The sequence below is a fragment of the Hevea brasiliensis genome, chromosome 2, assembly GCF_030052815.1.
Source record: "Hevea brasiliensis isolate MT/VB/25A 57/8 chromosome 2, ASM3005281v1, whole genome shotgun sequence".
Lineage (NCBI taxonomy): Eukaryota > Viridiplantae > Streptophyta > Magnoliopsida > Malpighiales > Euphorbiaceae > Hevea > Hevea brasiliensis.
This window is the reverse complement of record NC_079494.1, coordinates 110892226-110915898: the sequence shown is the minus strand read 5'-3', so window position 1 is coordinate 110915898 and position 23673 is coordinate 110892226. Positions and strand designations below refer to the sequence as shown.

At 37.0% G+C, this 23673-nt stretch overlaps 4 protein-coding genes and 1 pseudogene across 5 annotated transcripts; 3 read left to right on the top strand and 2 right to left on the bottom strand.

Annotated features, from left to right (window-relative positions):
* Positions 1-999: 999 nt before the first annotated feature.
* Positions 1000-2956, bottom strand: LOC110665512 (transcription termination factor MTERF4, chloroplastic-like; annotated as a pseudogene).
* A 197-nt stretch (positions 2957-3153) lies between these two features.
* LOC110665511 (auxin-binding protein T85) lies at positions 3154-6562 on the top strand. Its single transcript, XM_021825676.2, has 5 exons — positions 3154-3620; positions 3717-3823; positions 4047-4250; positions 4969-5036; positions 6096-6562. Exons 1-5 carry the CDS (start codon positions 3530-3532, stop codon positions 6205-6207), a joined length of 582 nt encoding a protein of 193 aa, XP_021681368.1. The 5' UTR covers positions 3154-3529; the 3' UTR covers positions 6208-6562.
* A 785-nt stretch (positions 6563-7347) lies between these two features.
* LOC110665583 (probable galacturonosyltransferase-like 4) lies at positions 7348-9121 on the top strand. The gene has a single exon (XM_021825782.2). It carries the CDS (start codon positions 7653-7655, stop codon positions 8718-8720), a length of 1068 nt encoding a protein of 355 aa, XP_021681474.2. The 5' UTR covers positions 7348-7652; the 3' UTR covers positions 8721-9121.
* A 2285-nt stretch (positions 9122-11406) lies between these two features.
* LOC110665510 (protein DOS2) lies at positions 11407-13103 on the top strand. Its single transcript, XM_021825675.2, has one exon. The coding sequence runs from the start codon at positions 11525-11527 to the stop codon at positions 12902-12904; it is 1380 nt and encodes a 459-aa protein (XP_021681367.2). The 5' UTR covers positions 11407-11524; the 3' UTR covers positions 12905-13103.
* Positions 13104-14648: 1545 nt separating this feature from the next.
* On the bottom strand, positions 14649-22440 carry LOC110665509 (RNA demethylase ALKBH10B). Of its 2 annotated transcripts, XM_021825674.2 has the most exons (7): positions 21688-22438; positions 19304-19434; positions 19051-19168; positions 16745-16861; positions 16530-16645; positions 16210-16364; positions 14649-15459 (listed from the first exon to the last, which is right to left on the bottom strand). In XM_021825674.2, exons 1-7 carry the CDS (start codon positions 22211-22213, stop codon positions 14979-14981), a joined length of 1644 nt encoding a protein of 547 aa, XP_021681366.2. In that variant the 5' UTR covers positions 22214-22438; the 3' UTR covers positions 14649-14978. The 2 variants fall into 2 exon arrangements, with proteins under 2 accessions (XP_021681366.2, XP_057994439.1); XM_058138456.1 differs by lacking the exons at positions 19051-19168; positions 19304-19434 and having other exon boundaries at positions 21688-22440.
* Between the last annotated feature and the right edge of the window lie 1233 nt (positions 22441-23673).

Here is a 23673-nt window from a genome sequence, read left to right as displayed (position 1 = left end):
ACCTTCACGTCTGGTTACAAAACCTGAATGCATATCGAAACCGTGCATGTGCTCTCAATCTTCATTCAACCAAAGATCAGCTGCAAGAAATAGCCCCAATCTTGTTAATAATCAGCAGTAATAAATAAAATGTACAGGTAACATAACATAAAAGAAAATAATGCAACAACAAAATCTCATATGGATTATCTGCCAAAACCTGAGGTCAAATTAACTGCAGAAACCAAGAGAGAAATCTTGCTGACTGCAACACTAAAAATACATCAACGAAAGTAAATTTGTTGTGTTCTCCTTAACTTTCAAGAATTAAAATACAAAACCAGCATTACTTGTCCTACCACATGTTTGATGTTCATTGGGGAATATTCAGTTTGGTAGATCCAATCTCTTTAGTTGCTCAAAAACAGTCACCATGAAACAATGCTTCTTAGTTCCTACATGTCAGAGACAGCGAGTCAAGAAAAACCCACAGATCTATTTGCATTTTGCACTTTTTGTCTTCAAATTGAAAGATTATAATTCCACCTTCAAATAATAATTCCTTAGATTTGCTTTCACACTGCCAAACAGTTTATCATCCACCTACATGTCAGGTTCTGTTATGTAGCCTTGAAATTTTCACAAGAACCTAATATGATTTAGAAAATCATGTTTAAATACAATTATTCTTCTAGCCACCACTCTATCCCTTTTTTATCCTCCTTATGAGCCGTGGACCAAACATTTATATTTTATACTATTTTTGATAATGAGATGCAGTGACAAGCCATTAAGCACATTTGTTTTCTATCAGATTAACGCCAAAATCTATCAGATCAATGAAATTAAGATGTTTCATGCAAACTCCATGAGGCGAATAAATAAGGTCCTTCCATTTGAAATCAAATATAAATTCTAGGCAAGGAAAGAAAAATAAAGAGAACTAAAAATGTTTTTAAGCATTGGACTCTATGCTTCAGCCAAAAATTACTTACCTCTAAAATTACACCTACTTTACAAGAAGATCCAATTTCACAAAGCCAAGATTCTCCACAGCAAATCACTGCCTAAAGTTGACACATTGGTCTATACTTGCTCATCTTCACTGTCCTCCTCATAGTCAGAATCAGACTCATCGCTCCTTGGTTCCATAAGAGTGTTCATGCCAAAAGATGGCATTTCCATCTCCTCCACGTCAATCGTCTCATCGTCCATTCTTTCTTCAAACTTCGCATCAGAACAATTAAGAAGCCATGAAAGTGAACATTTCAACCCCTTCTGTGCAATCCTTTTGTGCCTTGGCTTTATAGTAGACTCGAGACAGCATGTAAAAAATGCTGGAAAAGTAACCAAATCATCTAAAGTTCTTTCCATTTCCATTTTGTAGTAATCAAAGCTAAGTTTCAGGACATCAATATTCAAAGCGAGCGCCTGAGGACATCCCACAACTCTCTCCCTCACTTGTTGCAAGGAGAACCCACAATCCTTCAGGAAGTCCACATGCTTCAAAAGAGGAATTCTACTAAGGCTGACAACCTGTGGCATCTTCTCCACAACTCTGGCAAAATCCTCAGGACCCAACTTAATAACTGAATGAAGCAAACTCATTTGACTGAAAATCTTTGCCTTCAGGTCAATACCTATAATCTCAGGATATTGAGCTACCACAGAAGGAAGTGAGGTTTTTCTTAAATTAAACTCTAAAAGGGATTCAACATTTGGTTTAATCACTCTAAAAGAGATTCAACATTTGGTTTAACCACATCCTCTAAGCCAAAACCAAGGATGTGTGGCCGCTTCTGTATCAATCTAGCTACAGCTAGTCTTGGTATACCCAAACTTTCAAGATACTCCACAAAAGGCTTGATCACACGGCCTACCTGCATCCCCAAGATCTCTGGGTATGTGGTTGATATACCTCCAATTTCTCTCCTTGCTACCCCAATTCCTACCAGATAAGCCACTGATGTGCTCATGGTCCCTTCAAGCTTGAATCCCAGAACTTCAGGGTTTCTCTCAAGAACCCCGAGGAATATCATTTTGCTTGATATCCAACCCTTGAAGATATTTCACTACTGGGGCAAGGTCTACAACAACGCTAGCATGAAGGACTTGAGGGTATCTTCTTAAGAACTCGGTAAAAGAGGACTTCCTAACACCCAATTTGCCAAGATAGTCAAGAACAGGAATCATGTTCTTTTGACACTGCAACCAAGAACAAGAGGATAGTTGTTAATGTCTTCAACTGTAAGACCTAATTGGTGGAGGAAATCCACACGTTCCTTCATAAACTCTACTGTCACAGGAAGTTCCAACCCATCAAGTTCATCAGGGGCAATGCCAATACTTCGCAGTAACTCATAAACGCTGGCACGATTTGCTATCTTCTTGTTCTTCATATGCAGCAAACTAGGATGAATATACAGGGAGGAGGAACCTCCTTGCTTCTGACCCAAACGAACACTGTTTGTCTTGGACACAGGTGAATCCACAGAGCTAAATGTGAATTTTCTCTCAGCAACAGAACACCGAAATTTTGTAATTAAGCTGATACCCTTCATGTTGTCACTAGGAATCCCAGGAGCTAGTGCAGGTTTCAACTGCAGTTTTCGATACATAAAAATGGGTAAATCTGGATGTACAAGCAAAAAACTGGGTCTACTAGCGCCTGCATAGCTTCCATTCATTATATCTTTCTTGAAAAATCTGCAGAGAGAGATGCAACACAAATAATTATTATAAGGAAACCCAATTCTAGTTTACAACATAACAGAAACTTTGCTGAGATTGATTAGCAGTTCCTGTTATTGTTGTTGCTTAAATTTATCACACAGCAAAACATATGCAAGTTTTGGCCGTATTAACAAGATAATCACGGGAATTAGTTATTAATTTGCTGACATTATCAATTTTTTATTACTTGAATCAAGCCTTAAAGCATCAGCATTGCATTGGAATTGTTTGAAACGGCAGAATGATGCAGGAAAACATAGGACATAAGTATATAAAGCAATAGGTGTTAAAAGACAAACAAAAATGTCAAAATCCACAAAATGATGCGTAGCCACTCACTCTTAATCCAAGAGCCAAAAAAAAAAAAAAAACTAACATTTAAGTGCATAAATCCTCAATCGTAAAAGTTTTTGAATTAGCAATAAAAGTTGTTGAATTAGAAGAATAAGGAGAAGAAGATAAAGATTAATCTGCAGGCAAAACTAGTTGGAATTGAGAGATGCCGGTGGCCAGAGGTAGAGCTTGGGTACAGAGAGGAGGGTAAGGTATCAGTCACCGATGGGCAATGGCTTCCTTTCAACACTTACGACCGTTTTCGCAAACTAGCCTCGTGGGTTGTGTGAATTAAAAGCTCATAGCCCATTTTAGGATCCAACTAGAAAGCCCAAACACGCTGCTGCTGAGGAGTACATATACAGTCTCTGTTAGTGCTCTGGCATAGGAAGCGAGCAAGTACTATGCTCTCTTTGGCTTGCCAGAAGCGAGAGCGGTACTGGATGTTCAAATTACACTGACCGAGCATAGAAGCATCGAGAAAATGGCATGGCAATGGCGTTTATTTGGTTTTCTCTCTCTCAGTTTGCTCGTATTTTCTGCAACAACCAATGCTTCGCAGTGCTCAATCAAGTGTAAGTTTTCGCTTACTTATTGCTCAACAAAATTATGTGTAGACAATTAGAGAGTTAATTGTGTCGATTCGTGTTTGCGGACGTTTTTTAATATAGGGTTGCCAGTTGTGAGGAATGTTAGTGAGCTTCCTCAGGATGATTATGGAAGGCGAGGTTTGTCCCATGTTACTGTTGCTGGTTCTGTCTTGCATGGGATGAAAGAGGTATGGAAATGTTATCTATCTGAAGTTTACTACAACTTTCAGACGATTCTACTGTTAAATGCTCAATCTAGGGTTGAACGCTAGTTTAGAAATCTAATTCATTCTGGCTTTTTTTTTTTTTTTTAAATTATTGGTAGAATGAACATCCTGTTCTGGAATTGGACATCTGTGCAAAATTACTCTGTTTGAAATGGAACTGGTTAAACATTTTCTGGATTTGTAGGTGGAGGTATGGCTTCAAACTTTTTCTCCAGGCTCACGCACTCCAATCCACAGACACTCATGTGAAGAAGTTTTTATTGTCCTAAAGGGAAGTGGCACTCTCTATCTTGCCTCAAGTTCACATGAGAAGTCTCCTGGAAAGCCACAAGAATATGCCATCTTTTCCAATAGCACATTCCATATCCCTGTCAATGATGCTCACCAGGTAAACATTTCTAGTTTAATTGTTTTTGGATGGGATGTGATATGTGAACTTCGTCAGCAGCATTGGTATTTTAAGAATGTGGTGTAGATGTAATGATATGAAAAACTCAGTAGTAGTTCTGTCCTTTTGTTTTTGGGTAATGTTTTATTTAATACTATTGTTGCTATTGTGACTAACTTGAATTCTTGTTATTTATAGATGATATATCATTTTCTAACTATTGTCATTGTTGAACCAACTCTCATAATCTAGGAGGTAGGCTTACAATTTATGGCAGTGGTTCCAATTCCAATCAGTCTATAGTTCTGAAAATGAACCCCAATTTCTGAAGGTTTTATATGTCTCCTGGGGCAACCAAACATGGTTAACTGGATGATTGTCTTTAAATATATAGATATCTGATGTCCATTGGGCATTTCTCAAATTCATGCAGCTTCACTTTGCTAATTGCAAAGGGTTAATTTGAAAAAGTAGTTAGCAGGGAGTCATTTTTCATTGTTCTTTACTGCTTATGTGAGCAATTTAAATCAAGATGGAATTATAGTTCACAAGATCCTTGCTTAGTAACCAAATTACTGGTTTTCTTGCTGAAGTGTCTACTTTTCAACATGCTGTTATTATGTCGGTTGTTCTTTTGTCTATTACTTTTCACCCCATGAAAAAGTAATTCAAAGCTTTTTACTGTTCTCTGTTACTTTATTTTCTTATCATATTTTAGGTCTGGAATACAAATGAACACGAGGATTTGCAAGTGCTTGTCATAATATCTCGTCCACCAGTCAAAGTGTAAGAAATAACTCTTCTTCTGTCCTCATAGATTTACGGTTATCATCAATTTACTGCTATATGTATCTCTTTTGTTATGTTGTCAAAATGAATAGCTTACTAGCTCCTTTGTGGATCTTTCCTATGTGTTTAGGTAGACATTTGCATTCTTAGCAATTATCAAATATGCTTTTAACACATGCAATCTTACTCCTCTTGGCTTTTGGATCTAATAATTTTCATTGTTTATATTTAATGCTTGTTAGGACTGCAATTTTTCAATAACTTTGGTTCATCCTCATCTTGTAATATATCAGGCTCCACTTAGCTTTAGCTTTTCATATTTGCCTTTAGTGGATCCTACATCATGGTTTATTTTGAAATTTTTGTTCACATTTATGGGAGAGAAGAAACCATTCATTTTATTAATATTCCAAAGGATATGGTCCATTCTCCAGATATGGACAGGTGAATTAAGATACAAATTCACCTGATAGGCTGAAGCTCAACTGCCCTTTTAAGCTCCACCTTGGCACCTCCTTCCTTTGGGGGATAATAATGTTCTAATGTAGCTCTTTGCATAATATATTCCAGAAAAATATTTAGGTTCTTTTGCTACAGGTTCCAAGCATACTTTCTTCTTGCTATCATTGTATACATGTAACACTTCCAAAACATCAGCCTTTGATTACAAATTGTGTACACCAGTCTTGTGATGGTTCTTGCACTATACTATATGTTGGAGGCCCCATGACAAGTTTTCATATTAATGAACTTGGATCATTGCCACAACAAGGTACCATATATTTTTTTTTCTTGTCAGTTTGTTAATTGTTGGTTTTATGCACTAATACAGTTCTTCAGTATAAGTGCTAACGTAAAAGTTCCTGCTTACAAGGGGAAACAGTACATTTGTAGGGAAATAAGAAGGCAGTATACATCTAACGCTTTCCAAGGCCTGTAATGCAGGAAGCCTTGTGCACACTGTTTTATATGTTAATCTTGAGACACGGATCCTTTCTATCTCTCACCTTTGTGGGTCTTTCTTTTTTTCTTTTTTTTCTTTTTTTTCCCCTTCAGGTTCATATATGATGACTGGTTCATGCCCCACATTGCAGCAAGATTGAAGTTTCCCTACTATTGGGATGAACAGTGCCTACAAGTTCAAGCATCTCCAAAAGATGAACTTTAATCACAAGGAAATACCACTGTATATTGCTTACACAAGCATGTTAATTTCTGCTGTGGACTGATAAATACTTGATACGAAAAGCTATCTTACCAGGAGCATAGAAGGCTTTTCTTTTCTCTTGTAAAATAGCATAAGCTGTGAAACTTGTATATTCTGAAAGCTCGTGGCTGATTGGCACGTGGTGAACAATCTTCAGGTTTGAAATTCTACTTCCAATTTAGATCTTAACTTTGCTCTTTGAACTGTGAGAAGATAAGAATGGAAAATAGGAACGAGAAGGATGCTATTAACTTCCACTTTATAGTTCTTATATTAAGTGTGGGCCTTTGATTTTTAATGATCAATGCTTTGACAATGGTTGAAACTCTAGTCGATTTGGTATTTTGTTCTTCAGGATTTTTCAATTGCTCTTCTGCTACAGTGTCTTTGGCATCACAATGTTCACCAACTCATATAAATCCGTTACATCCAATCCAAGTATCAAGTGAACTCCATATTGTACCTGATGATGGGAATGCTGTTTTTGTCTTTTCACTCAATGAGACAAAATTATTCTGGTAAAAGATTAAATTTTGAGAGTGTGGATTGACTTGGTCATAGATTCGAGTTTCACTCTTCTTATTTTAAAAATTAAAATAAATTAAATTTTGAAATCAAATTTAAGTAACCACGTATGTTTAACTTAACTTGTAATATAATAATCATATTTTTCTAGCCAACTGTTAATAAATTTGATGATGTTGTTGTAAGAACATAGAGAAGACTGAACTGGACCATTATTGAAAAACTAGAGTCTACTGCAGACTTCTCTTCTTTTTTTTTGGAAATAAAGTGTATAGCGGACTTAACCACATTAAAGTTGAACCCAATAGTTGCCTCACCACCAAACTGAAACTAAAGTGTCGATGAACCAAAATTTCTTGGAAGTTCAATACCAAGTATACCATCCAACTTCCAAGCAAAGAGACTATCACTAACCCATCAGAATACATTAGGAAAATAGCCAACCCATTGACTGAAACTTAACCAAGTTGACCTAAAAAGGGAAAACAAAAATCGTACAAAACTCCTTTTTTTTTTTTTTTGAAATAGGCAAAAGATGTGGAGAGTATATAGAAAGGAAATATATATTTTTTCCCTTGTCAAATGGTAAGACGGTTGATGGGTCATGACAAGAAAAGATTTTCAAGAATTATGGAAGGGGAGGGGGTTGGTCTTGATTTTGGTCATGGCTTCATTGTTACACAGGAAAACATGCACAGTTTCCTCCGAGGAATGCTTTCTTCCACTCGATGCACCAACCTCTCTCCTTCCTTTTTTATCATGATTAGTTGTTGTTTGTCCTAAACCTTCTCTTAACCTGCCTAGCAGTGGCAGCTACTCTTCTCCCCTGATCTTCCCCTATTCTTAACATCTTGCAACCCACCTTCCCCATTTAGGACAGGATGGCCTCCTGTACCACTCTACCTGTCTTCCTTGGCCTCCTGTCTCTTCTTATATTCCTCTCCCCCATCCCCAACACTGTAGCTGCCACCGCTTCCTCCTACTCTGGCGGAATCCGCCTCGGCATTATCCGAAAACCTTCCTCCCATGTCCCAACTTTCCGGCAAGCCCCTGCATTTTGCAATGGAGATTCCTGTGGAAACGAGAGAATTCACGTTACCATGACGCTTGACGCCAATTACCTCAGAGGCACTATGGCTGCAGTTTTATCCATTATCCAGCAATCAGCTTGCCCTGAAAACGTTGAGTTCCACTTCTTCTGGGGACGTTTCGAGCCCCATGTCCTTTCCAACATCAAGTCCACCTTCCCTTACCTTGAGTTCAGAACCTACCGCTTTGACTGCAACCGTGTTCGTGGCAAGATATCTAAATCAATCCGTCAAGCCCTGGATCAGCCTTTAAACTATGTAAGAATTTACCTTGCTGACATACTTCCATCAGACGTTAAACGCATTATTTATCTAGACTCCGATCTCGTTGTTGTTGGTGATATTGCAAGATTATGGGAGATTGATTTAAAGGGAAAGGTTTTGGGTGCACCAGAATATTGTCATGCAAATTTTACCAAGTACTTCACTGAATTGTTCTGGTCCAATCCTGTTTGGGCTAAGACATTTCAAGGAAAAAGGCCATGTTATTTTAACACAGGAGTTATGGTGTTGGATGTAGAAATGTGGAGGCAAGGAGATTATACACAAAAAGTTGAGGACTGGATGGAAGTGCAAAAGCATAAGAGGATATATCACTTGGGGTCATTGCCGCCATTTCTGTTGGTTTTGGCTGGGAATATAAAAAGGGTGGATCATAGATGGAACCGACATGGGTTAGGGGGTGATAATATTGAAGGGAAGTGCAGGAATTTGCATCCTGGACCTATTAGTTTGCTTCATTGGAGTGGGAAAGGGAAGCCATGGTTAAGAATTGATTTGAGAAAGCCATGTTCTGCGGATTATCTTTGGGCTCCATATGATCTCCATCACTCATCAACAGATTCTTTGGAAGAACAATGAGATTGATCGAGGAGATGGAGAATTGCACAAATTGAAAGTGTAGTTTAGGAGATGGAAGAACATGATAACAGGCAAAGAAAAAACAAAAAATCATTCTTTTAAAATTATTTTAACAGTGTTCCTTTGGTTCTGAGATAGGGTATTACGAAAAAGAATGGAAAGGAAAATGAGAAACCCCTGTACTGAAGCATTGTTGTAATTATATAAGAGGGGGAGAACGTTGTTTGGGTTCTAGCATAGGTAGTTCTCACAAGCAGCATGGACATTAATTTGAAGGTCTCTTTAATGGATTCCACTGGAAGATTTTTAAGTTTTGTACCAATGATGGTTTCACAGTCCATCTGCAAATGATAATTATATATTTACATGGCCCTCTGAATAACTTTTCTGTATATTACTAGCTCCTTTTTCTCATTCCAGGTGACTATGGTTTTTCCCCAAAAAAAATTGCTTTTTCCAGGTGATTACGCATTACAAGGAAAATTTTATGCTATAAATTCTGGATATATATATATTAAATAATCTTTATATCCGAATTTGTCTTAATTACAATTCAAATTCATAATATCTAAATTAGTGGGTTAGTAGTCTATTAAATAGTATCAGTCTTGTAATATATCAGTGTTAATTCAAGGACTTTTAGTTCAAATCTTGAAATAGTTATATTCCAAGTAAGGCATACACAATTAACCTGGGAACTTCCATTTCGAAGCCAGTTGTAAATATGGATTTGAAAGCAGAAACTTAATAGCCTATTATAGGTTTGCAGAAACATAATAATAATAATAATAATAATAATAATAATAACAATTAGAAGAAGAAGAAGAAGAGAAGGTAGAGGTACCCTGCCACCATACGGATACAGATCAGGATTCTTCTCGTTCTGAGCCATGACTTTTTCTCATAGCTTCAAGCCTTCTTTTGAGGTAGGCATCCGTTTTTTCATTAATATTAGGGGCTACATCTAGTAGATGTGTCGGATGCCTCAATCTCGACTTCTGGGTCTCTATTGGCACTGTCAAAATTTCACTTGTTTTGTTCTCTGTACTCTTATTTCTGCTAACAACATTCTGCGGGCCTCTTCCTTGAGCCAAGCTTGTCAAATTGGGCTTTCTCTCTCCTCTTTGTTGTTGTTGTGGTGGTTGATCAGCTCTCTTCGTCACTTGATGTTGGGAGCTACCATTACCATTCACATCAACTATGGGGAGCTGGAGCTCCTTCTTCCGGGGCGGCTCGGTGACTTCACTTCTCTTCCCTGTAAACTTGTCAGAGGGTAGATTGCCGTTCGCCGGGGCAATTGCAGATGAAGAGCTAGAAATGTTGTTGCCTTTCTTGAATTGGGGCTGATCATACTGCTCACCATGGACTGAAGAACCAAGCTTGTCAATAGGAGTCCAGTGCTCCAAATCTTCTTCAGTTTGCTCGAAATGAATCTCAATTGCAGACTCTGAAAAATCATCTTCGGGTTTTGAAAGGCTTTTGGGTTGTTGGTGTTGATCCATAGAGCCCACACCATTCACCAAAGGGTCATGAACAGAAGCGGCATGGTCAGTGATGCGCTTCAAGCTAGGAAAAATGAGCTCGGTAATGAAGTTGAACATCCTCTGGCAAATCCCCGGATGATGAAGATGGTCCTTTTCCTGCATTTTTTTTTTGTGTCAAAATTGAAAAGCACTGCAGGAAAAGAAATGCGGAAATGGCTGAAATTAAAGAATGGATCGGTGGAGGAGGTGTGTTAGAATTGGGCATACGTTATTCTATCCTTGAGAATTCTTTTCCCTTCTTACTCCAAAATTTAGTGTCCAGAAAGCAAAAGCAGAGAGAACAAGAGAATATCATAGGCAGATTTCTATATATATATATATATATATATATATATATATCTACAATCTACTTGATACCATGGATAAGCAAAGGGAGGTGGAATTTTACTTTGCTTGAAACTATAATCTTATTCGTCAATGTGGGCCGGTATGTAACGCTTGAGGTAAAACTTCTAAAAGCCGCAAATTATAGAACATTCTTAATGCACTAAAAAATAATACCCTCGTATTTAAAAAAAAAAAAAAAGTCAATTTGAAACCACTTCACTTATCTTAATAATTTCCAAAGGGGTTGGAATCCATTGTCCTCTCCAAAATCCAAATGGGTAAATATAAAATGGTGAATGAAATTTCATTCCAGGCTCTTTCCACGTTGAGTGGATTGGCATATTCGGAAAAACTGAATGAAGAAGACGCTTCATCAATAACGGCGATGGATTGGTGTCGAAGTTATTATTGAGATGTTCTTTGATACTATTAATGGTCGACGTTATGCAGTGGAATTCTCTACTTAAGCTAGCATTCGTAATTCCAAATATGTAATCATAGCTGCCTTTTTCTTTAATAAAATTATTCTTTAATTTTCCCATAAGCAATAATCCCAAAACGTAAATTATTAAATACGGCTCTACTAATTTTTATTAAAAAAATTTTTAATTTATTAACATACCATTTTTAATTTTTTTATTATTATTTAATGTATTTTATAATTATATCTCAAATTTAAATAAATTAAAAAGTATTATATTTTTAGTATTCCAACAAATAGGCATTGTTGTTTTTTATTATAATAAATCAATTTTAGTTGGAAAGGAGACTGAACGGAAACAAGGTCATGCTTTATCTTCTATTTTAAGCCAAACATTAACCGACACCGTATATGTCAAAGCCAGAAATTGACCTCCTCTTCTGGGTGCGCGCTTGGTTCTCAGTATTCCCCGAAGCCACTCACTCCCGTCGCCAATTTTTCTCAAATTCCCAATGAATTTCTTCAAGTCGGTATTCGGAGACGAACCAGATTCTCCTAATTCTGATTCCAATCCCTCCTCTAATCAGCCGCCATCGGACTCAGATCCCAATTCCCCTCCTAAGCAGCAAAATCCTAACCCTGACCTTAACGATGCTGGCAGCAGCAGTGGAGGTGCTGGGTGGAGCTTTGGCGGTCTCATCAGAACCCTAACAACCAAATCTGAATCCGTCATCGAAATCTACCGTCGCGATCTTAAGGAATTTGGGTCGGGTCTGAAGAAGGAAATCGAGGTTGCTCATGGATCTCTAGAGACCGTGGGTCACGCCATTGACGAGCTTGGAAGTTCCGTGTTGAAAAATACGGCGGAGATCATTTCCCAGGGCAAAGAGGCTATCCTCGCCGCCGATCATGAATCAGATTCATCTGATAATAATAACGACAGGAGTATTACTAGTCAGCAGAGCTTGAATTCGAAACCATATAGTCGTTTTGATGCTCAGGTACGGGCGATTCAAGGCGATGCGAGCACCTACTGTGATGAGCCAGAGGATTTGGATGATTATAAGAAATGGAAATTAGGTTTTGTATTGGAGAAGAAGAGAGAGGAGGTTGAAAGCTTGCTTGAGCAGAATGGTGCTGTGGAGAGTATATACAAAAGGGTTGTGCCAAATAGTGTTGATGATGAGACATTTTGGTGTAGATACTTTTTTAAGCTTTATAAGCTCAAGCAAGCTGAAGATGTGAGGGCTAATCTTGTGAAGAGAGCAATCTCGACAGAAGAGGATGACTTGAGTTGGGATGTTGATGATGATGAAGAGGAGGAAAAGGAAGATCAAAGGAATGTCACTTTGAAGGAAAATGATGATTTGGGAAACAAAGATTCTTTAAAAAATACAAAAGACGAGGAGAAGTATATGCATCTTAAAGAGTCTGAGCAAATTGTGAAGAGTGATGAAATTAATAATTCGGGCAGCGGAGAGACTGAACAAGGTGTGAAGGTGAAGGATGAGGAAATCTCTGTTGTGGAATCAGCGGGAGAGAAGGTATCGAGTGGTGGTGAGAATGTAGCCAGTGAGAAAGTTGATTTGTTGAAGAGTGAAGAAGAGACTGTATCAAAATCTGATCAAAAAGGAGGATCAGAAGGGAAGGGTGACAATGGAGAATCTTCTAAAGATAGTGATGTTTCTGTTATATCCAGCCACCCATCAATGCCAGAGGAGGAAGATCTTGGGTGGGATGAGATTGAGGATCTAAGCAGCATTGATGAGAAGAGAGTGAGTCACAGTTCAAGTCCAAGCAAGATTGATCTGCGGAAGCGGTTGAGTGCTGCAGAAGAAGAGGAGGATTTAAGTTGGGATATTGAAGATGATGATGAACCAGTAAAAGCTTGAAACAATTGTCGAGTTTATAACTTTAAAATTTACTGCATTGTCTGATTTACCTCCATATTTGTTTATCTAAGTGTTATATATAGAGCATGGGGCATTCTTTTTTTTTTTTTGGTTAATTTGTACCTTGAAAGTGCTAATGTTGTCTGCAATTGTTACTTGAAGTTGAAAAACATCTATATTGCATCGAGTATTTGTATAATTATGCTTGATTGTTCTCTAATTTATGCCTAGCAATTGGCAGTCATGATAACTTGAGCTCTTGCAGATTGCATTTTCTGCGATTCATACAGAATTTGGGACAGTTGCTTTCTTGCTTGCATTGAGAATCAATTTCAACAAATGTGCTGATGGGAGAATTTGTGATCTAGGAGTTGCAACTTGTATATATGTGGCCAATGATTCAGCTCAGTGATAAACATTTTTGAGAGACTTGTGCTTGATGGCATAAATGTGAAACTGTTGAATGGGTAAGACAATGTACCCTCTGTTGGGGAATGGCATGTATTCCCTGCCAACAAAAGATCTAATAAAATCAGATAACTAGTTACTATCTTTACTCTTTTGTGCTCAAGCTTATTGCAATGATGGTGGATTACTCACCCTACATATTTCAAAGGCCTTTCAAACCATTCTTGCAAAATTTTCATGGTGGTGGTTGTGATAATTCTATTCTGGGGAGGAAGGAGGCCGTTCTCTCACTGAGAGGAATGTTCTGGATGATTTGGATTGACAGCTTTTTTTAATTTGCTTTATTTTATTTATTTTTCTTACCTCAAGCGATTGATATGGGCAATCCAAGAATGGAGCAGAGGAGTTGAAGCTTTAACTCAATAGGTGTTTGGACCATCGCTGCCAGGTTCTCCAGAGATTATAAAGCAAATTCTGGTTGGAATAAGATACTAAGATGATTTGCAATGTAATTTAAGAAGAAGAAGAATTGCTATGCCAAGTACAAGCCTGCTACTCTACTGGCCTCTTCTCTACTAAAGTGGTCTCTAGAGGCATCAAAACAGAATTCTGGTGAATTGCTGTAGAATTTTCAAGAGTTGAGTGTGAATCCTCTAATCTAACTTGTTTAAAAATGCTATGTTTAAGCTCGTGGAACATTGTTAGGGAAGAACTGAATCCAATTCGATGCCTAAAGAAGGAAAGGGGTCTTCTGCAAATTACAGCATCTTTCTGCCGATAGATGGCATCCAACAGCTACTGTACTTTACCTTCAAGACCACAAACAGCTGCTAGACTGCTCCACGGAAATTTTTCAATAGGCAAAATAAGAACCATGTTCAAAAATTGTTGCTAGAGCCGATCGGTTCAATAGGACCTATGGCAAATTCGAATTACCTTTAAAAAACTGGAATTATGAAATTCAGTAATCTGGTAGGATAATCAGTGACTCATCAATCTGGTCTTAGGTCATACAGCTGCAGTAGAATGTAGTTTTTTTTTTTGTCATCTTTTATATAATAGAATATTGCAGTTTACTGGTTCTATATTTTATTGAATAGTATTCTTTTCACCGATTTTCAAATCAGATGAGGTCTGAAAACCTTCATCGTGAATAAAGATGGTACTACTTTCAAATATATGAGGTAGTTCAAATAAATACGAACTTCCGGCTGCACGATCATGTTCTGTGTTGTGATGATGTGATTAAGATAACAGCCGGATATGTCATGCAGATTCGCATATCCTCCTGAAAAAGAAATAGGGAATCAAAGACATTCAATATGAGAGCAGATCATTTGTCTATGAAAAAGATTAAAAGGGAGTCACTCTTAAATACAAAATTCTGCCCTCTACAAGAGCTAATTCACACTCTGCAGACTTAAAGCTTAACTACCCCTAAAACCCGACATGACATGATTGGCATCAGAGAATTGTGTACTGACCAACTCTAGAACTCGATCTTATGGAGGAGAAAAGGGAGTACTGAATCGAAATAACAAGCTTGTTTGGCAGCCCTTCAGACCTCGTTTGTACAATGACAAGCTCCTTTAGCAACAAGTGCACGATTGATACCCATTGTTGACTTATGCTGCTTAGGCCTCAAGGCTGCTGCATGCTATCCTGCCTATTTTCCTTCGACACTGACACCTGTTTCAGATGCAGATTCCGTTGAATCTGTTTCAATAGAAGATAATTTGAGAAGCCGCCCTTTTTGGGCCCGAGGTGGTAGATGCTTTGCATGCTTTCTTGATCCTACAGTCCAGGGCAAGAAAACCCCAGTACCCCCACCAGAGATCCTTTTTGGACTTAACACCATAGGGGGCACTGGAGCTAGCATGACCACCGGGGTACGAAGGACTCCCCATTTGGTCATCGTATCCACTGCCTCGTACCCTCCAAGAGCTCCATTAGGCATTGCATATGGCCCTGGCATGTTGGGTTGCCACAGGGTCATGGCACCAGCCACTGGGTTAGTTGGTGGGGACTGGCCTTGACTGGCATCAGGGCGCACTTTGAAGAATGTGATGCTGACCCTTTTGTTTGGAGATGGGCACATTACATGTCTTGCCATGTCAGAACTGTTTCCCCTCATTACTAAAAGGGACCTACAAGATTACCGAAATCAAGACATAAGCCAACTCGTCCACTAGTAATTGCATGGGAAAATAGAACGTTGGCAAATGATAAATTTTTAAGAAACTTTCAGTGAGATTTATTTCAAGTACACAATCTATATTTATGGTTGCAGCAAGATACACTTTAACGCCTCTGTTTCCCTATTTGTTGTCACAAAATGAGCAGAGTTAATGCAAGATGCAGGCCTTACGGAAAAAAATAAAATAAAAGACCACAGGTGGCATGGTGACATGTAATTAGACATCATTTAATTACTTTCGGGAAGTTAAACTCAGCCTAGTTACAAGATTTATCTGTTGCTTCTTGTAGTCATTGCCAATCAGTACCTAGAAGTGGTAGTAGAGAGTCACTTGGTCACTCCCTTAAATGAGAAACTTCCAGAATTCCAGTCAAACAGCTTTGATGGAGGTTACCAACGCCAGTTGCAGATAATGAAGTGGATGCAAATGCTAGTTTAAACCCTCCATTCACATCAAGAAATGAAGAGTGTTATCACCAGACATTAGAAGTCTATAACCACAAAAAGATTATGGGATGTTACTGCTTTCACATAAGTTCATCTACAATTAATTTTTGGAGTTGAATTTGTTTATATAACTATTTCATCATTTATGCAATTCCTTATTTCTATAGTTTTCTATTCAATCCAGCATTATAACTTCAGGGTAATGAAACAGATATATGTGTAAATACAATTTAAAGAAACTTTAAGTGTGTACCCTTCTTTCAATGAAAGCATAAGTGGACCTCTATAATTCCCATCATTGTCACTCACAAGAGCACGTCCAAAAGCCATTGTTGATTCAGACAGGAGAAGAGTAGAGACTGGTTGCTCCAAATGGGGTGGCTTCTGAAAAGGCTGTGAATATTCATCCTGCATTTAAAATAATGTCCATTTGTTACCATCCTCTCTTATTTTCTCAGCAAATAAAGTTACAGATCCAAAAAGCTTATAGCATAATGTATTCTCCTATACATGCATTGCTCCATCTAGTTACCAATAAAGAGGAAAAACAACGATTTATAGAACACAAAATACCTCATCAAAGAAATGAATGATACAACCATTTGGTTTTTTATATTCTGGTATTAGTTGCCACTGAACCAGATGATTGATGACACCTAGGAGAAGTGCTGGAATTGGTTCTATATTACCTGATAAAATTGAACAATTGTGAAATGCCTTGATTTTTTTTTCCAAACTAATCATAAATGTGAGAGAGTAGAACGTAGGTATGGTAAGATGATGCTTACTTGTTTGGTTGTTGCTTGTAGCTTCCTCCGTTATATGTCCAAAGATTGGAACACCGAGCTGAATCAGCTCTCTCTTGTTTCCCTTCATCTGCTTGTTGAATAAAATAAAAGTCTCCCCTACATTCAACATTCAAGAAGATCCATTTAGTTTTCATGAACAAAAAAGTTTTGACAGCAAAGACACAGACTTTTTTCACACTAAAATTGGACTTTAAACAAACAGCATATTAAGAAGGAAAGAACAAAAGAGGAAAGCGAAATTCAGTAACGGAAATGTTGCAACTGTGTTGACAGTGCCTTCAAATCCTTTGAATCGACAACTCAACTCAACTCAACTAAACTTTTATTCCAAAAATTTGGGGTCAGCTATATGAATTCGCTTTCTTCACCCTAAACGATTTTGGGTTAAATCCTTAGAAATGTATAATGCTTCTGGGTCATGTTGTACTACTCTCCTTCAAGTCAATTTAGGTCTACTCTTTTTTTTCTTTCTATCCTCTAACCTAATGTGTTCTGCTTGTCTAACTGGAGCCTCCGTATGTCTACGCTTCACATGACCAAACCACCTCAATCTCCCTCCTCTCAATTTATCCTCAATTGGCACCACTCCTACCTTTTCTCTAATACTCTCATTACGGACTTTATCTAGTCTAGTATGGCCACTCATCCACCTTAACATTCTCATCTCTGCAACTTTTATCTTAGACACATACGACTTCTTCAGTGCCCAACACTCACTACCATATAACATGGCCGGTCGCATGGCTATACGGTAAAATTTTCCTTTCAATTTATTGGGAATCTTGCGATCACATAAAACTCCCGTGGTACGTCTCCACTTTAACTATCCGGTTTTAATCCTATGACTAACATCCTCCTCACATCCCTCATCTACTTGAAGGACTGAGCCGAGATATTAAAGTGATTACTTTGGGACAGTACTACTCCATCCAAACTAACTCATTCTCTATCACCAGTTTGGCCTTCACTGAACTTGCAATACATGTATTCTATCTTCGTTCAACTTAACTTAAAGCCCTTTGACTCTAGAGTACTTCTCGAAAGCTCTAGCTTTCTATTGACTCCTTCTCGCGTCTCATCTATTAGAACAATACCATCTGTAAACATCATGTACCAAGGAATATTCTCTTATACATGTTTCGTCAATTCATCTAAAACTAATGTAAAAAGGTAAGGGCTTATAGCTGATCCTTGATGTAATCCAATTGAGATCGGAAAATCTCTTGTGTCTCCTCCAACTGTGCGCACAATAGTAGTTGCTCCTTCATACATATCTTTCAACACTTGTATGTAACTAAGAGATACTCTCTTTTGTTCTAACACATTTCATAAAACATCTCTTGGAACACTATCATAAGTATTCTCCAAATCAATAAAAACCATGTGTAGATCTTTCTTCACATCTCTATATTTCTTCATCAAGCTTTTAATGAGAAAGATCGCTTCCATAATTAAACGACCGGGCATGAAGCCAAATTGATTGAGAGAGATAGAAGTATCATGACGTAGTCGATGCTCTACAACTCTCTCCTACAACTTTATAGTATGGCTCATGAGTTTAATTCCTCTATAATTTGAGCAATTTTGTATGTCTCCCTTATTTTAAAAAATAGGTATTAAAATACTCCTCCTCCATTCATCAGTCATTTTCTTTGAGTTCAGAATCTTATTAAATAATTTAGTTAACCATGTCACTACCATATCTCCCAAACACTTCCACATTTCAATTGTTATTCCATCGGGTCCACAGGCTTTACCCACTTTCATTATCTTAAGTGCTTCATTTATTTCTAAAGATCTAATCTTTCTAGTATAATTCACATTCTTTTCTATTGTTCTATATTCTATATTCACGCTATTACCATGACACTCCCATATTCCCAAATCCTTTGTATCGACAATTAAGATAAATATCGTAACAACTAAAACAAATGAGAATGAAACGAAAGATGTTTAAAAAAATCAATTTCCTGTTCTAGAAATTAGTGAAACTGAATTTAGAGCAACTTTAGAACATAAAGGATACCCCAAGGCTTTGCTTCACCAGTCTATTCTCCCAGACTTGCTAGTTAATCAGACCGTCTCTAGGTTCTCTGTTTAAAATTGAACTGGGATGAAGGTTTTAGTAACTCAACATGTCTTGAGGAAAAATGAATGCAGCTAAATTTGATCAGGGTGGTAAAATGGATGGCTGACCATAGTCATATTAGAACAAAGATAAAAGGGAATCATATCAAATTTCAATGGGGGGTCAATCATAAAAATAGAACAAAGAGAAAAGTCACCTGCAAGTTCTCCATTCTGACCAGCAACTCGGAGTTCATTAACGAAGTCAGTCAACTTAGATAGCTCAGAATCAGTGAAAACGTCCTCATATAACTTTAAACCTTTAACAACATTCACCTGCCAGTTGTAATATCTCTCAATCAGTAACAGCTGGCTGCTTTTTTAACAGCATAAACTATAGGGATATCTACTCTCTGAATTCCATCTTCTTTAAGGAAATAAGGTTTTAAAATTTTGAATTAAAGAACTCGCCATGTGCCCTTTCACTTGTTCCTTGGCTGAGAAACCTTTTGTCAACTTGATTTGATCACGACGCAGATTGCAGTCTTCATGGTTGGAACAAATGTCAATGCTCTGACTAGTGGGCTGCACTTCTTGAGATCCTGCATTCCCAAAATAAGAAAATGAAATGAAGCCGCCATTTATTCCTTGATATAGGATCCAAATTAAGACCATCAATCACACAATTAACATGGCTAATGTTGTGGACTGAGCACAACCAATAGAAGAACGGGGTAAAGGGGGGAAACAATAGAAGAAATGGGAGGAGGAGGAAAAGAAGAAGAAGAAGAAGAAGAAGAAGAAGAAGAAAGGAAGAAACAGAGAGATCGAGAGAGGAGAGAGTTTAGGGAGAAAGAATTCTTGTATTATTTGATTAATAACCCAAAACTACAATCAGTTGAAAAGAAAGATACCACAAGGTCCCATTCTTGGAGGAAAGCAACATAAAAAAAAATTACCGACATTCTAGAAATCAAAAGTATCTAATTAAAATGGAGCACACCAATCTAACTGTCTCAACGAAATTTCATGTATCATTCAAGATCATATTTTCCTTGGAAAAAGTTTAAGGCACTGAATATCATTAAATTGATATTGATTTCTACTTTTTTCTTTTTCATCTTCTACGTATAAAGGCTGTCATTACAATATATTATAAATAACACAAACGTTATCTCCAATGAAGATCAAGATAAACACACTGTATATTGTTAGGCTGTTCTAAGTTTCCTAATAACATAATGGACTGATTAATTCTGAAAATTTTTGGACATATAAAACAGTAGTACAGTACACAGGAATCAATACAGTCAACTAATAATTCTGAATACCATCACCCATGCGAATTGCATTTGGAATTTAAATTCAAATTTATTATATTATTAATAATTATTTTACTTGTGGCACTATCTAAATAAGCTCGAAATAAGAATGACTTTAATAATTATTATATTAAATATTTATATTAAAATATATATAAAATTAATTAAAAAAATATATATATAATATATAAATTTAATTATAAATATTTAATTTAACTATTATAGATTTTATTTTGGTACCAGCTTGAGTCATACTTTTTCATCATTTTCTCATTATCATCGCCACCGTACTAATTTGCCAATTTGGTGTCACATCTCTTACCAGTCAGCAGCAGCTGCCTCATTTCCTTCCCTGCCCGTTGGAAATATTTGTCCTATTTGTGACAAAGCTGTCACTGTCAAGTGTCAAATTTTTACCCCTGAGCCCAACAAATGTACATAAAGGAAAAGGCTTCTCAGCTTTCCGCTCAATACAAGATTCGTATCTTGAATCGGCCACCCCAAACACAACCAGTTACTCATTTTGTCCAGCCTCATTGGAAGGTCCACCCAACGACTACTGAGTTGACCCGGCAATTCGGCCCAGTCAAAAGACACCACCCACAACGAGTCCCATATAAATAACTTTGGGATTAGGAACCCCTAAAGTTTGTCAAAGCTGAACAACTCATCCCACGTGGAACGTCTAAATCGCAGCCATGACGTCAAACTACAGATCGACGGTTAACATAACACGACGCCTGTAATAAAATCATTGCAGACTTCTCCACGTGGTTGCGTCGAACGCAAGTGTATTCGCTGTTGCTCTAACTAACTGTATCACCGGATGCAGACAAGTCTTTCACCACCTCGAAACACTCAAACCCTTCTAAAACCTCGATATAATATCAACCGCAACATATTATTAATTTTGGATTGCCTTTCTTTTTCCTTAAAAAAAAAAAGATTGCTTTTATGGTAAAAAGCAGTAATTTTTAATCACACTGTAGAAAAAAATTTTTCTTTAACATAAGGAAGTGAGTTAAAATATATTCTAAAAAAATTAAAAAAAAAAGTCCTGAAATTCTGGATTTCTGGAGACGCCTTTTGAAAACAAACTCATTATCAATCAAAACGGCGTCTATCTGTGCATCTAATTGTGCGTTGAATTCAAATTCGGAGAAAACTGCAATAGGGCGTTTGAATCTCGGATCTGATAGAAAAAAAATATATATTTCTGTTTGATTCCTGGGAAAACGGAGGAAACAAATTAGTTTTTTATTCCAATGGTTTTCCTTCAAAAAAAAAAAAGAAATTTTTGGTGACGAAACAATGAAATTTTTTTTAGAAATTCAGGTACATGATTTAGTTGAATTGCAGCACGTTTCCTTGTGAGCAGTCCGTCGTCACGAATACCAAGAACAAACACAAAATCATCAACAGCCTATTCGGTACTTGTCTAATTAAAATTCGCATTCCAACTAAATTTGAGAAGACAAAAAGCAAGCTGCTTTATGAGAAGTCATAATTTTGAAGATGAAAGATTATACTTACCTGTATCAGTAATATCGCTATCTGGCGAATCCTCCTCTTCCACAATCTCGCCGCCATCTCCACCTTCATCTACACCGTATTCTATGTTTTCCGTCGCTTTTTCTCCAACTTTCTTTTCCTCGACCAAACACAACTCCTTCAACACCACCTCACTCTTATTTTCACTTTCACCATTCTTTTCATTCAATTTCCTCTCTGCCACTCGCTTTAGTTCCGCTGCAACGTCAGCAATCGAGTGATATTTCTGCATCTGGAGCACGGGGATCCAGTTCAGCCTCCTCCGATGAATAGCGGCGAATACCTCCTCGTACTCGGATCCTGGTCCTCCGCTGAGCTGCGCCAGGTGACTGCAGAGCGCATCGATTACGGCGTTTGCTGCCGCGAATTCCCCTCGAAACCAGGCGAGAATCGCGTCCTTGGCGAACGCGTCAGCCACCATCATCGGCGGCGTTTGTACGGGCACCATTGTGGGCCCCACTGGTGGAGCTCGATCCGTAGGCGATGCTATCCCGGCCGCCATCGGCATCACTGGCAAGTTGAGCTAATGTTGTTTATAATATGTCAGTATAATTCAGCTTGGCCGGCGTGTCTTGAGCCTCCGATATATCGGGAGGGGGTGTTACCTGCCGACCGAGATATAGGTTGAGAATATCGGGGTTGTGATGATTCAGGAAAGTGAGAGGAACACAGAGAGATGCAGGTGAAAGGAAAGGGTTTGGATCACACATGGGGGAGGTTTGGTGAATGAAGCGAGGGAGTATATATTTGGGAATTGGAGAGGGGCTCATGCCCTCTCATGCCACGTCCGTACGATGAAGGGCCAGCAAATGACATGGCAATTTTAGAGAGGCTGTGACGTGGCAAAACAGAAATGAAGGTTGGTTGGTAAATTATGGAGAATTTACCTTCAGCTGGTAGGCACATTGACAATGTTGTTGGTAAATTATTTTTGTTAGAAATTTCAAAGACAATAATTACTGTGCAGAGACGGTTCATATGTAATGCCCAGGTGGTCATTTTTCTGGAGTTTCTAGAAATTTGGACTATTTTTTTTTAATAACTAGAAATTTGAACATTGAATAACCAAAATATGGGAAATTAATATATATTATTAAATTAATATATTAAATTCGTAAAAGTCATGGGTATTTAAGTGAATTTTATTTTATATTTTAAAATTATAATAAATTGAATTTAAATAAAATAATTCTTTAAATAGCTTATTTAATATTATTATTAGAATTATTATTAAAAAATTATTTTTTTAAATATATTAATTAAAAAATATTAAAAAATAATTTAAAATTAAATTTAATAAATTTAAATTATAAAAATATTAAAATAAAAAAATAATTTTTTTATTTTTTTAATAACATTTAAAATGATACTTTTATTTATAAAAATAATTTTCACCGTTTAAACGGAAAGTATGTATTCAATTCTAACCTTATTTATTTATTAAATAAATGGTAATTAATATTAGAAACTCCACGAGAGGAATAGTTGTGTTCTACTTTGAATAAAAACCTTAACAGTTTTTCTAATGATGCAAATATGTGCAGTTTATTTAATGCGCACTATTTATATGGAAAATTATAATTTACAGTTGATTAAATACAATTTGTATTCATTTAAGACAGCTTTTTATATAATTTATCATTAAAATTTTAATTTCTGTAAAGATGAAATATTATATGAATTTTAATGAATGCATATTTGTACCGATTTAAAAAAACTAAAACCCCAATATGATTGCTATTAAAGCATATGTAATAACATAATTAAATGTGTTGCTCAATTACATTAGGCAAATTTTCATGTATCTTTAATGCTCAATATTGTTGTGCAAGCACAAATGAGTTTTCTCAGTCGGATCTGATATATAACTTATTACATTAATATATGGCCGCATATATAAGTTTACTTTTGAGTTTTACCAGAAAAATCTCATGATACCATAAACTTTTAAAACGTCTCATGATATAT

Bases quoted from the DNA above. Each gene is read 5' to 3' on its own strand.
- LOC110665511 (XM_021825676.2), top strand. From the start codon at position 3,530: ATGGCATGGCAATGGCGTTTATTTGGTTTTCTCTCTCTCAGTTTGCTC. The intron at 4,251-4,968 runs GTAAACATTTCT...ATCATATTTTAG, and splicing joins CTGTCAATGATGCTCACCAG to GTCTGGAATACAAATGAACA. The intron at 5,037-6,095 runs GTAAGAAATAAC...TTTCCCCTTCAG, and splicing joins TCTCGTCCACCAGTCAAAGT to GTTCATATATGATGACTGGT.
- LOC110665583 (XM_021825782.2), top strand. From the start codon at position 7,653: ATGGCCTCCTGTACCACTCTACCTGTCTTCCTTGGCCTCCTGTCTCTT.
- LOC110665510 (XM_021825675.2), top strand. From the start codon at position 11,525: ATGAATTTCTTCAAGTCGGTATTCGGAGACGAACCAGATTCTCCTAAT.
- LOC110665509 (XM_021825674.2), bottom strand. From the start codon at position 22,213: ATGCCGATGGCGGCCGGGATAGCATCGCCTACGGATCGAGCTCCACCA. The intron at 19,435-21,687 runs GTAAGTATAATC...TTGGGAATGCAG, and splicing joins TAGCGATATTACTGATACAG to GATCTCAAGAAGTGCAGCCC. The intron at 16,646-16,744 runs GTAAGCATCATC...CAATTTTATCAG, and splicing joins TACAAGCAACAACCAAACAA to GTAATATAGAACCAATTCCA.